A 13,153-nucleotide genomic window follows, 5' to 3' on the forward strand; every position below is an offset into this window, starting at 1 on the left:
CGCTGCGCCTCATGCTCGAGCCACCATGAGTCGGTCCGAGCGGCTTGCGGCCAAGCGCCAGAAGCTTTGCGATAATCCTTTCATGCTCAATCATCCTTCGACACCTCCTGCAAATGGCTCGCCGTTTAGGGACTTACCGGCAGAAATTCGCATCAATATCTACAAGATTCTCTCCAAAGACGCAAAAATCACCATCATGTTCGCCTGTCAGACCTGCCACTGCGGGGACGTTCATGAACCAGCGGCTCTTACATTCACGGAGCATATCGTCGACTTGCTCGGGCTGCTTTCTTGCTGCTCACTCATCCGCAAAGAGGCTTGGCCGGTATTGGCGCAGCAGACGCTTGTCAAATTCGAAGGCCTGACTCAATGGGATGCACTTCCAGATCATCTCAGCACTTCGTTCCTGCCCAACGTTAAAAAGATTGTGCTCACCGTTCCATACTTGTTGTCAGACCCGGGCTTGCTGGAGAAGCTGCCTCAACTCAAGCAGGTCGAGGTCATTCCTGACTTCTCTGTCATCTTCCGAGACGCTGTGGAGAAGTTCAACGTGGCCGACTTCATCCCCCACCTGTTTGGAGCCAACGACAAAGAGTATCTTGATCTCACTATGAAGGTTGCGAGCGGATGGGTTGGGAAGCTTGACGCGGACGATGAGGATGATTACACCACCAATGAGATCTCTCTCGTTCGAAGCTGGGGAGGGCTGCAGGTCTGCGCTGCCAACAGAATTCCTGTCAAGATGCGATACCTGATCCGATTTCCGTTGGTTCACCTTGCCGAGAAGGAAGAGAAGATTCTCACCGCGACAGTAAGTCCTCCGTGCACTTCCGTTGGAGCTCGTACTGATGCCGTCAGCTGGACTTTCGCACGGAGCTCACGTCGTTGAAGATCGAGGGTCGCGAGCTTAGCTTTCATCGATTTCTCGAAGGCACGAATCGGCCGGACGAAGCACTGAAACTCATCAAGGACCTCTACGCCATCGGAGAAGAAAGCCAAGAACGAGATTCAGACAGCGATGATGGAGACTTGTGGTTTGAAGGGGATGCGGATTCTGAGTATTCGGATTACGAGGTAGTAGACGGATAGCCCCGCAAGCTCACCATTGGGATGTGCTGAGTATCTGATGCAGAGCGGGATGTTACTCGCAGCGCTCTCATCTCTGGATATCTTTGAAGAATCTCGGACTTGTCGTCCAAGGATTATCCGCACAAGGAACGACTTCATCCATTGGAGACCGGCTAGGATCTTGGCTGAACTCACAGGCTTGAGCTACGAAGAGCACGAGGGGACTTGCACGCAACAGGGCTTATGGACCGACCGTGTCTGGAGCAGGACTAACGACTACCAAGTCCACAGGAGAGCTGGTAGGCTACTCGAGCAGATCATTTGATCCGTAGTCCTTATGATAGCGGATCATCATATTGACACTCGTCAATCACACCTGGTTATGGAACGCTCAGGGTCGTAGCACAACTGCTGGATGTCAGTGTAGGATGCTCCAGGACTGTGGACACTTCTTCAGTCTTGCTTCAATTCACTTCGAGGTCCAGACCGGCGCCCGCGGCGCCTAAGTGACTTCTCGATCACGACAAGCTCACTCACAGATCACCTGTATCTCATGGTCGCTGTCAATGCCAAGACTGGACAAACGCACATTGCTGGTTGCTACATCAATTCGAGTCTCTCTCTTCGCGCTACCCACTATCAACCACCTTCTCGCGTCAGCAGCTCTTCATCATTAGCGCAACGCGCATCGATACCGCTGGGCGCTCATCATGGCGTTTTCGGGCAACCTCGCCCCTGTCTTCGGCGTGACATCAAGTCCGTACCAGAAGGCCTCGGGCAAAGCTGCCAGCGACGATGAAGAAGAAGACGACGAAGTGGTCTTCCTCGGTGAAAAGTCGGCACCGACGACGACGAAGCCGCTGACCAAGGTCGAGCTCGAGTATCGCAGAGTGCTCCGACGTCGCGACAGCGACGATTCCTCAGACTCTGACTTGGACACCGAGAACGAGGGAAGAGGCACCACAAACGTCTCGCGCAACTTCTCTGGTACGCATGTTCAACGCTTTCTCAAAGATGGTGAAGCTGATTTGAGTAACCCCAAAGATTCACCAGAGTCCGCCCGAGCCAAGGTGGCACCTGCTCAAAAGCACTCGCGCTCCTTCCAGTCGTCCTCCAAATCGTCTGCCAAGACTCCTACCTCCAAGACGCCTGCTGCGCTCGGTGCCTTGCGTTCCGTCACGAGCAAGGGCAAGTCTCGTCCTTCGAATGCTTCACCTATGCAATTCAAAGCTATCAGTAATCAATTCAAAGCTATTAGCAATATGGCTAGTCGAATCAACGATCACACTACTGGAAGCACTGGCAGCGCATCCAAGGGTATGGGCGGTACAGCTTCCATGTCTACTCCCATTGCTCACATCGATCCTTCAAAGTCTACCACATCTACCTCAAATCACACTGATGGGGTGGATGATGGCCTTGATGTCGAGATGATCGACGAGCCTGTCCCTGCGATTCTACCTAGTCCGACCAGAACCTCTGCGCCCCCAACCCTGGAGCAACTTATTCTCGAGATCGATGAGGCTGAGAAGGATGCGCCGTGGCGACAAAAGTTAGATCGCAGTATGCAAATCTCTACCGCTCACTCGACTGGAACACGAAAGGCTGGCGTCACAAAGTCACTGGCCAACAATGCTACGCTGAATGCTAGACCTAGCGCGACCGGTCAGGCTATGAGCAATACCGAGCTGAATGCTATACATGCAGATCGTGCCCGATTGATTGAAGACTACGCCAAGGCGAGACACAACTACGTCGAAGGAGAGAGTCTCGAGCAAGATAGACAAGACAACACTGCTCCCATGCAGATGCAGGATATGCAAGGTCAAGCCAGCCTTGGGCGGGGGCCGCCTCGCAAGCGCACTGCTGCAGCTATGAGTGATTTTCATACTGCGTCTGCCAAGCCAGCCGCTCCTTCGCATCCGTCTAAGAAGCCTAAGACTGGTGTCATCCCCACCAACATCACTCCTGGTAATTGGGCGATGGATATGACACTAGAACTGTGCGGTGAGGATCAACACACCAAGCTGGAGTGGCTCAAGCAAATGGTTCCCGAGAAGTTGCAGGACAAGGCATGTGTATGGCTTGGCGCGATCATGTACATCGATGGATTGCGTGGTGCTGCTACAGCCTTGCCCGAACGCGGCAGCCATCAATGGAAGAAACATACTCAGACGGCTCTCAGGGACCTCATCTTACAAGATTCATCTTGGGTACCTCCTTCGGATGCGAGACATGGACTGCTTATACCCTACCTCCGACACCTTCGGGCACAGCAGCTTCACAATACATCGTCGCACAGCGCCCTGAGTGAAGCTGCAGCGGGGGCTCGCGCTCAAGTCCAGCCTGTGGTGCTGGCCGGCGAAGATCACTCTGACCAAGACGATTCGGAGGATGATTTCTTAGCAAGCCTGCAGGTCAGAGCTGAGCTTGCGAGATCAGCTGGCCTAGATCCCCAGACTCCACTCCAAGCCGTTGGGGCCGGTGGCGAGCCTCGAAAGGTCGACTCGATCAAGAACCCATTGATGGATCAGGTGAGAAGAGACCAGGATACAGAGGCCTCCCGGCGTCGAACTCGAACCGGAATGCTGACCAGCGATGCTGACGATGACTTCGGTCTGGATGATTCCGCAGCAAACACATCAGCGGGTAATAGTGTACAGGCTGGACTTGCGAAGGGTTTGTCTGTGGAACAAGATTCTGTCACAGCCACTAGGGTGTTCGATGAGGACTCTGCCACACATTACTCTATCATGGCTGCTGCAAGTCCGGAAGATGGGAGTGCCGATGTTCAAGCTGTTATCGACACACAGAACAAAATTCTTGAGTTGATCAAAGCTACTTCCAGCTCTCAAGTTGCGGGCCATCACCATACTGCTGGCAGTGCAGTTGCGATAGCTGAACAGAATGCAACCTACTACTCGGTTCGAGCTGATCCAGCTGCCAACGCTGAAACCGACCAATTTGGGACGATCCAACCACTCAGCAGCCTCCCTCGAAAGGATGAGTCGGCACCTGCCGGTAATGCTGGCGAGAACTCACTTACTCGAGAGACTTTGGGCAGCGACATTGCGTCATATGAGAGCGAACGCTGGATGCACCCACATGATGATGTAGCTGCCGAAGAAGGTCGTCGACTCCGTGTCGGCAACCTTCATTACGGTATTTGTACCTGGGATCTCGAGCAGTTGTTCGAGGCGTATGACGTGTAAGTCGCATTTATTGTCACCTAGTGGTAGGATCTAACTCTTCTGCAGCCAACTTATCAACCTACGAACAGACAAGCTTGGCGATCACGCCTTTGTCGACCTCTCTTCCGCCGAGCAGGCTCGTCACGCCGCCAGTAAGCTGTCAGGGAACTTTGTTTGTGGGGGACGAGTCACTGTGGAAGTCACGTGTGTACCAATGAAGGTGAAGGGAGTCGCTACGGCAATGCAGAATACAACCACAAGCAACATACCTTCATTGCGCGACGGCTTCTGTGGCCCCTGTGCGCCATCTACCTCAGCTGTTACTCCCGTCAGCCGCAATGACGACTTAGCAGCCGGCGGCCCAGGAAATTGCATGAAGGACATTGACCAGGAAGAGACTGAACGTGTCTTTGGAAGCCGGGAGAAGACCGCCGCATCAGACCCTCGCACAGTCGTTCAAGCCCAGACGCCCTCTCGTCCATCAGCCGGCAATGTCCGCGTCGAAGCAGCGGCAGCTTCCAAGGTTGACGCAAACTTGACATCTCTGTTTGCGACAAGTTCAAAGGCCGTGCCCTTCAGATTCAACTTTTGCCGAGAACCGCTTCGCGCGGAGACTGGGAAACAGCACGACGACTCCACAGGCCCAGTCATGATGCCAAATCGCAAAGGCGAAGTTGCTCAGGACGCGATCGCTTCGTCTGCTGATGTTCCGGTTGTTCCTGCAAGAGCACCAGAAGTGTGGAACGCCATAGCAGACTCAGATGCCGACGAGTCGGTCCGCAGATACGACATGGCGAAAGGCGAGCTCGTCGCTTTCATCCAAAGCCACAAAGATGGGGAGATCGACTACAATGACGACAACGCGTTGTTCCTGACCTCGCGAATGTTCTTGCATCGATTCGAGGACCGACTGGTTCGTGCTGAGAAGGCTTGGGCGCTGAAAGGGAACCGTTGATTAGGTCGCCGCTGCGGCGATTGTCTTATCGACCGAGGTCCACGAATTGTTGCCATGGACTGAGATTAAGGTCAAAAGGGCGGTTGTTTCCAGTAAAGTCGAGTAGTCGCTGAAGCAATAGCGACAAGGATCTGTCTCTGCTCTTCGATGTTCCAGAGCCCACTGTCGGCGGACGAAGGGGTGGAGGAAAGTCGTCAGCTCACTCTGCTCATTACCTCGTGACACGAGAGAATCAGCTGTATTAAGTGTCATTGGACTGGACAGGCGGCATCGGAAAAGCCATGAGAGCATTAGGGGCGATACTATGGACTGGGGTGCAATGGCCTGACGAGCTCACGCGGATGTTCTAAGCGTCTTGCGAGCATCGATGGTTTTTCCTGGACGACACGACTTCCAGCAGAGGGTTGATCCAGAGGACCGGTCTCGATAGGATAGCGGGTCTAGCACGCCAATATCGCAAACACGATGTACAAGCCCGTAGGAAGTGATTGCATTGTCTATGGTGAAAGTAGTAAATGCCGGACTTAGCGGACATAGATGACAGCATACCTGACTTGGCGCTCTTGCCTTCCTGAGACGCGTTCCTGCTTCATTGACAGAAGCTTGACAATTCTCGCAAGCACACGGCCTTGCGGCAACGATGCAAAGCCGGTGTCGACCGCACAGAAATCCAACATGGCCACCACAACCACCATGAATAAGTGGACGGACGCTTTGGCGACTTCGCTGCTTCCGACAGATCTGCCGCCTTCTAAGTCCAGGAGGCTAAAAACCCAATTCGCACGCGGCATTCGACACCACAATTTTGGCCGAACCAACCAGTTCGAAGTGGAAGAGCGTTTGGTCGGCTTGGAGGAGAAGTTCCAGGTTCTGAACTACGATGATCTTAGCGACGACCTACGCCGACAGCGGACCGAGCTGCTCCAGTTTCAGCAGCAGTGGGTCCCAGACGTCCTCGACTTTTTGCTTCGCATGTCGAAGCGTCCGATGTCCGCTGATGACCTAATAAATGATGCTGATGAGGTTGACTTGGCAGAGGCGAAGCTGACCTGGGCAGACATCGAGAGGGATGATCCCATCAATCGACGAGATCGTATGTGGCGTCAGCCTGAGTATAGCGATCTCAGCTCGGACGACGATGCCATCGTCTCGAGTCCTGCCACAACGCCCGAGAGTACCAAAGCACGTTCTAAGCGCCGTCGTGCAGAAACCCCTGAACCAGTGTGGTCCACCCCAGAATCTCAACTCCTTGGAAAGCTTGTGCTGTCACCGGGCGAGGTCAGTGACGGCCGTAAAGTCCAGCACCTCTCCGAGATCCACATCATCCGTGAGACCTTGTCCATGCTGCAAGGTCTGCCGGCAAAAATGTTCAGCTCTGGCGGTGGTAATCTGAAACGACCTAGCGACATCAAAGGTAGCGTCATATCCGAAGAGTCTCTGGACTCAATGCTGTCGCGGGCGACAACGATTTCGCAAGCCGCATCTGTCGTCAGAGGATGGACATTTCCTGGCCGAAGGCTTCCTCACATCAAGGCACTGGAGGACTCCTTCTCTTCGATCATTGAGTCGTTTGATACGTTCTTGTCAACTTGCGAGGAAGGAGTCCTTCTAGCACAGCATCAAGGCGGCGTATGCAGCCTCCTGCAGACGACAGAAGCCGTCCACGAACATGCTACGCCCATCACTGCTGTGGCGAACTTCATATCTGCAGTGTCTAGCTGTGACGAACTTGCACTTTTGGAAGTTTTGTTCGAGCATACAATCAAGTTGGAGCAGATTGGGGCCTCGACAGTGTTTAAGACGATGTCTCAAGCATTCGTACGTTCGATGGCGGTCTACATGGCTCCGATCATGACCTGGATGGCGTACGGAACGATTGGAGAAGGGACGTCTCAGCAGTTCGTGACGAGAGTTCCGGATCAGCAGGATAAGTCGAGACTCTGGCATGGGTGGTTTTCTCCAGCAAACCAAGGTCGAGGACTACCGGCTTTTCTGGAGCCCTTCGCTTCGCGCATCTTCGTCGCCGGCAAAACTGCAGCATTCGCTGACGCGTTACAGCCTGCGAACTCTTCGTATGCTCTTGACTTCGACTTCACGAAGTTCTTTCGGAGCGACGCGGATGACTCTCTGCTGCCGTTCGCTTCTTCGTTCCTTGCGGGCATCGAAGACTGTGTCAACATGCATCTAAGGAGCAATACAGAACGCCTCAAAACATCCCTTGAGCAAGACTGCAAATTACCACTGACATTGTCCGCATTGACACACATCTATCTTGCTAAGGCACCATATTTCACTTCTGTGCTGGATGCAGAATTGTTTCGACGACTTGACCGATCAGCTCCTTCTTGGAACGACCGCTTTGTGGTCTGCGACATCATTGAAGAGGCTTCTCATTATCTGGGAACAATTGATATGAGCCGCATCTCCGTTCAATCAGAACAAATACCTCGATCCAGGCTAGTTCGTGAAAAAGGATCGGTCAAAGTGCTCGAATCGCTTGCCATTGACTACCAACTGCCATGGCCGATAGCGAATATCCTTTCTGCCAACAGCATTGCTTCCTATCGAAGAGTGGCACTTCTGCTTCTTCAAGTCCGCCGAGCACGGTATGTGCTGGAGAGACACGGCTTCGTCAACTTAAGAAAGGCCTCAAAGCCAAGGAAGTTGGCTGAAGCAACCTACTCCAATCTGATTGTCTTCGTCAATGTACTGGAGGCTCACCTGAAGCACTGTGTGGTAGAGCCTCTCACTTCGGCGATGCACATCCGGCTGAAAGGCACGGTCGACGAAATGATAGTGGTCCACAAATCCTACACTGACGCGCTGGAGCGATCGTGTCTGCTAGCGAAGAACCTGAAGGTGGTTCACGAGACGCTCATCTCATTGCTGGACCTCTGTCTGGACTTTGGCTTCAGCATAGCAGATCCGAAGGCCGCAGGTGATGACTTTGCGCTCAGCAAGACTCGTACGCAGTTTCGCAAGCTAATGAACCTTTTCATCGCAGGGCTGCGCGGAGCAGCGCGTGCTGACACTGGGAACAAGAATGGCGAAGCAAGCATCGCTGGCGGTGACAGAGGGGCCAGCATCGGCGGACATGTCGGCGAATCGCTCGAACTCCTAGCAGACAGTCTTGACAGCGCACGATTCAAAATGTGAGGAAGTGAGTCGAAGCCTGCGGCAGAGCATTTGCTGTACTGCTGCAGGATGCGTCGCATATGACGCATCGTGACGCTTCAACAGCTCGTCCGCAATAGCCAGAACTAAAGAATGGACCAGACCGATGGAGAGAGTTTCACAAATTCTGGCCCCCAATGTCAGTCATCGTGGCTGGCTCGTTCTCACAAAACGCCCTGAGCTAAACAGCGCTTTCGGTGGAGATGTTTGAGAATCACGGGCGACCATTCCTGCAAAAGGACACACTTCCTGGAAGCAACCACGACTCAACGTCCCGAGACCCAGGCCGTCCAAAGACCGGCCAGGAGAGCACATACATAGCTGTCATAATCAACAGCATCCCATAACGAGCGCAGGTCTGAGAAAAGCTTTCTACAGTAGTGCCAGGCACATGTATTTGGTGGGGCTCGCGAATCAGATACGCGAGCAAATCTCAACCAAACATCCGAGGACAAGCATTTCCGTACCTTGATGCCAAGGCCAGCGGGGATCAGCTCTGTAATATCTGATTTCTTCGTGAAGTCTACCAATGATCACGCCAGTGTTCCCAGGAGACTCGAGCAGTCACCGACGGCATATCTGATCTGACACTGACACAGCATGGAGGCTCTGCGACGATCGCACGGGCTATGCTGGAAGTCTCGAAGGATGTATCATTCCAGTTCGTCCCCTGAGATTACCTGCCAAACGCGCCTTACCAAACTGCGATTATACATTCGAGGGAGGGATTGTCGAAACACGCTGCAATTTGACGCCAGTGGTCGCCGAAAGAGCCTAGGTCTTCGCTTGGCATTCCGATTTCTTTATGTTGCTGACGATCCTCTGTTCGGATTCCGCAACTTGGCAGATTTCAGCCATGCGCGCGAGAACACTTGCCGTCGGTGATATTTACCATTGTAATGCAAAAGTCGGCAAGTATAGGTCCATCCACCGACCTTTAACTCCTCTGTGCCCGTTCCCGATTTCGACTCCTCCTTCTACTGCGTTCTCTTCCCTTGCGTCGTCGGTGCCGCTATATCATTTCACTGGTCGTCACTGTTGGAAGGCAGAGAGGTGCTGTTGTTTCCTTTGTACGATCGCTTTCCCATCCATTGCGGCAGCCATGCGGTCCTCTACGAGACTCACCTCGTCCGCAGCGCTTCTCCTCGCTTCTACGCCTCTGATCAATGCCTCACCACACCCCATCGACAAGCGCCAAGCCGCAGCACCAGCAACCACACCCTCCCCCTCCACAGACCCACCCGACGCCACGAGCACAGAAAATAGCGTCCTCCTCACGATCCAGCTCGACTCCTCCCTCTCCAGCACCACAACCCTCACTGTTCCCCTCGACACTGTTGCTCTATCCAACTTCATGCAGCGCGCCACCTTCGGCACCTCCCTCACCGCGCCCGGCATCTTCTGCGGCGCGTTTCAGGATACCGGCGCCAGTGTGTTGATCGGGTCGATCTTCGATAGTGCGCAGCCGGGGCAATTTCAGGCACAGGGCCGGCCAAGTCTGGCGGAAAGTTATTACTGTAGCCGGAACAAGATTGCGGTGGAGAGGCGGGTCAAGGAGACGGTGGTGGTTGGTGGGGAGGGGAGCTATGCGTGGAAGATGGAGGGGCAGGAGCGACAGCATGGGCAGCCGCCTGTTGGTGGAGGTGGAGGTGGTGATACGGTTGCACGACCATTTTCCGCGCCTCCTGTTGTCGGTGCAGGCGGTGGAGATACGGCGAGCAGGCCGACTGTGGCTGGTGGTGCTGATGGTGGTGATAAAGGTTGGGAGCCAGGGAAGGGCCAAGATCCCAAGCATGAGTATACGCATATGGCTGGAGCGCCTCAGCCGACGCCTGACTCTGGTGGTGGGGATAAGGGTGCTCAGAACTATGATGATAAGCCGTGGGAGCATGGTCAAGGTCAAGATCCGAAGCATGTATACACGCACGTGCAAGGCTCGGCTCCCCAGCCTACCGTCGCGTGGGCCAAGCCGCCGCAAGGTGGTCAGTATGGCGGCGGCGGCGGGGACAAGGGCTACAATCCGAACAACCAGTACGGGGGCGACGACAAGCCTGGTACATGTACCAAGGTCAAGGCTCCGACCCCAGGCACGGCTACACGCACATGGCAGACGGCGGAGCCCCTTCTCAACCACAACAGACTGGTGACGCGAAGCCCTGGGGCTCGAAGGGTATTGATGAGAAGACCTCCTATCAGCCGAGGCCATCGGACCATGTGGAGGAAGGGAAGGGTTGGGAGCAGGGCAAAGGTGCGGGACCGGCGCCTGGGTATCAGCACATGAATGGTGGAACTCGGAGTGGGTATCGCCTGTGAGGTGAATGCATTTGATTTTTGGAGTAGCGATATGATGTGATATAGGAGCCTCCGTCCATTCCTGTGTCTCATCTATGTTCTTCCCACTGGATGAATTTCAACACTCTTAGCGACCACGACAGCACCACAATGCTCGATGTGGATCTTGGCTGTATCTCTGGACGTGAAGTCTGAATGATTTCTTGCTCCTCGCGTTCGAAAGCAGCCGTGATGCACAAGCCGACGGCAGGCACTTTTCTCGGACGGATAGACGGATCTTGTGGCGCGCCGGTAGTCATGTTGCGCAGAATGTCCTCCCAAGAATTCAGACCAGCTTGATACGGGACATGGCTGCATTTCCCCTTGCGTGAACCCTCCAGCGCAGATACTGGGCCTTCGCTGAGAAGAACGCTGCATGCTCGACTGAACTGAAGTCCAGCAGCCAAGCCCAGCCGAGACCAGAACTTCAGTCCTGCAGGCTCTGAGAAGTATCGAACAGGCGCCTGATCTCATGCACGAGGAACTTCAAGCGTCTCACATCGTGGGCAAGGTCGATATCAGTCGTAGTGCAACCGTCCTAGCTTCCGTGCTTTGCGTTGAACCAGCCTGCCTTCATTCCAATCTCGCCGATCTGTGAACTGCATCAGACCAATCTCTTTGCTGCGAGCTATGCCATTGTTTGGATCCACATGTCTACTGCCGCCATCTTGTACTTGACTGTTGATGCATGCCCAGCCACTGCCAGACGCTACATGGCGCCTCATCGTAGGAGCTTCCTGGAAATCCTGAATCGTTGTGCCTCCTGCGCATTCGAGGGAAGGAGAGGAGGTCTCCTTCTTGACAGGTTGAAAATCGTGCTTGCGCTTATGGGGTTGGGGCTGCCCAGCTTTTTCGGTGTTGAACGCAGGAGTTCGCTCGACAGAATCGACTCGGCTGGGATCAGTGTCGATGTAAGGATCATCCAGAAACTTCTCCAGATCTCTGAGCTCACTTCGTATGCGCTTGATGCGTTCTTGAATCATTCTCGTATGTTCCTGCTCAATCTCAAGCACGCGGCCGTCGTCCTCGACGTCTTCAACCTTACTCCACAAGCCGCTCAGCTGACCTGAATGCAGCCTTTGCATGAAAGCTTCTTGCTGGAGGTCGAATGCTTGGTAACGACGCCGTGCTGCCATATCATGCAGTAGGTCGGCTAGCTCACGCTCGGCGTCGCATCGATCCTGGAAGGTCGCGGACTTGGCGTAGGCGATGTCCGCCAGTTCTTGAGAGGTGAGAGCCATGATTTCGTGGAGATGGGATGAATTGATCTGTGTATTGCATCTTCGGAGTTCGTAAGAGCGGCGAGGTTGAAAAACATGCTGGTGTGGAGTGTTCCAACAGTGACTGTAGGTCCCAATAGTGACTGGCCCAATTTCATGCCAGTCACCTTGAGTACGTCTCAGCGGGATCTCACTGGTGTCTCAGGGTCCTGGTGAGGTGCTCGCACCCTTGGCGACGCGGTAGGTGTAGCTATTCGAACCAGCCCAGGGATCAGTGGCATCGGGGTTGGCTTCCTTCCATTTCTCAATCTTTGCCTCGAGATCTTCCAAGCTATCCTGGAAGGCGTCCTTGACCGGCTCTGTTCTTACTTTCCAGATATCTTCACTGCTTGGCCCGGTTTTGTATTTGACAGCCTTATTCCGGTAGTGATCTTTGATGACTCTCTTCCGCTCTGCCTCAGGGTAATTTCTTGCCCGCATGCACAGCCAGAAGTCGTTCCAGTGGTTCGAACACGACCGGAAAGAGCCATAGCGGTACACGTTGACGAACTGGCCACCAAAGCTCTGGCAGAACATGGCATAGTCGAATGCTGATCTGCAGTGGATCTCGGAAGGATATAGTGAATCGGGGGAGATATCGTCAGGAAGAGGTGAGGTATGTTTGAGAACGCCTGACGTTCTTGATTGTATTCTTTGCTGTCGTTCTCCTTCGAACTCGGCCTCGAGCTCTTTCATGAACTGCTGCAGATCCGCATCTTGCCGTTCAGCCAGCGAAAGTTGTTGCTGAATCGGGGCAGGTGCTGCCTCAGGTTGCGCTGTGGGAGCTTCGTCGACCATCGGCGTCTCGGTCGGCGCTGCCTTCGGCGCGTCAGCTTTCTTGTCGCTCCATAGCCAGCCCATCGTGGCGAGTCGACGAGGATGACAGCAACTGCAGGAATGCGCTCGTGCTGAAAGATATCGGAGGTCGCTTCGCGGTAGACGCGAAAAAGGAGGGCCGTCTCCGATTGGTAGGCGACGCCACCTCCAACAGCCACCCTAAACTAAACGTCATGCTGCCTTGTTTTGCTATTCACACTTACCATTCTCTCATTCTGTCGCTTTCCAAACCACTGGGGGACAGCTTCCCGAGGTCGCATCACCACCAAGCCAACGAAGCTCACAGCGCGACACAATGTACTGGACATCGGCCTAGGCCCCACCGCTGATAGCGACAT

The 13,153-nt window shown here is 54.2% G+C and overlaps 6 protein-coding genes across 6 annotated transcripts; 4 read left to right on the top strand and 2 right to left on the bottom strand.

Annotated features, from left to right (window-relative positions):
• Window positions 1–25: 25 nt before the first annotated feature.
• Window positions 26–1,089, top strand: AB675_1255 (uncharacterized protein; the record flags this gene model as incomplete). Its single annotated transcript, XM_018141131.1, has 2 exons — window positions 26–811; window positions 859–1,089. The coding sequence occupies 2 exons, from the start codon at window positions 26–28 to the stop codon at window positions 1,087–1,089; spliced, it is 1,017 nt and encodes a 338-aa protein (XP_017995679.1).
• Window positions 1,090–1,778: 689 nt separating this feature from the next.
• AB675_1256 (uncharacterized protein) lies at window positions 1,779–5,214 on the top strand (the record flags this gene model as incomplete). Its single annotated transcript, XM_018141132.1, has 2 exons — window positions 1,779–4,276; window positions 4,326–5,214. 2 exons carry the CDS (start codon window positions 1,779–1,781, stop codon window positions 5,212–5,214), a joined length of 3,387 nt encoding a protein of 1,128 aa, XP_017995640.1.
• Window positions 5,215–5,889: 675 nt separating this feature from the next.
• Window positions 5,890–8,370, top strand: AB675_1257 (uncharacterized protein; the record flags this gene model as incomplete). The annotated part of the gene is made up of 1 exon (XM_018141133.1): window positions 5,890–8,370. One exon carries the CDS (start codon window positions 5,890–5,892, stop codon window positions 8,368–8,370), a length of 2,481 nt encoding a protein of 826 aa, XP_017995664.1.
• A 1,120-nt stretch (window positions 8,371–9,490) lies between these two features.
• AB675_1258 (uncharacterized protein) lies at window positions 9,491–10,701 on the top strand (the record flags this gene model as incomplete). The annotated part of the gene is made up of 2 exons (XM_018141134.1): window positions 9,491–10,442; window positions 10,499–10,701. The coding sequence occupies 2 exons, from the start codon at window positions 9,491–9,493 to the stop codon at window positions 10,699–10,701; spliced, it is 1,155 nt and encodes a 384-aa protein (XP_017995721.1).
• A 536-nt stretch (window positions 10,702–11,237) lies between these two features.
• AB675_1259 (uncharacterized protein) lies at window positions 11,238–11,960 on the bottom strand (the record flags this gene model as incomplete). Its single annotated transcript, XM_018141135.1, has 1 exon — window positions 11,238–11,960. The coding sequence occupies one exon, from the start codon at window positions 11,958–11,960 to the stop codon at window positions 11,238–11,240; it is 723 nt and encodes a 240-aa protein (XP_017995690.1).
• Window positions 11,961–12,140: 180 nt separating this feature from the next.
• On the bottom strand, window positions 12,141–12,839 carry AB675_1260 (uncharacterized protein; the record flags this gene model as incomplete). The annotated part of the gene is made up of 1 exon (XM_018141137.1): window positions 12,141–12,839. The coding sequence occupies one exon, from the start codon at window positions 12,837–12,839 to the stop codon at window positions 12,141–12,143; it is 699 nt and encodes a 232-aa protein (XP_017995689.1).
• Between the last annotated feature and the right edge of the window lie 314 nt (window positions 12,840–13,153).

Source organism: Cyphellophora attinorum (assembly GCF_001299255.1).
Source record: "Cyphellophora attinorum strain CBS 131958 chromosome Unknown Contig37, whole genome shotgun sequence".
In the NCBI taxonomy this organism is placed as follows: domain Eukaryota; kingdom Fungi; phylum Ascomycota; class Eurotiomycetes; order Chaetothyriales; family Cyphellophoraceae; genus Cyphellophora; species Cyphellophora attinorum.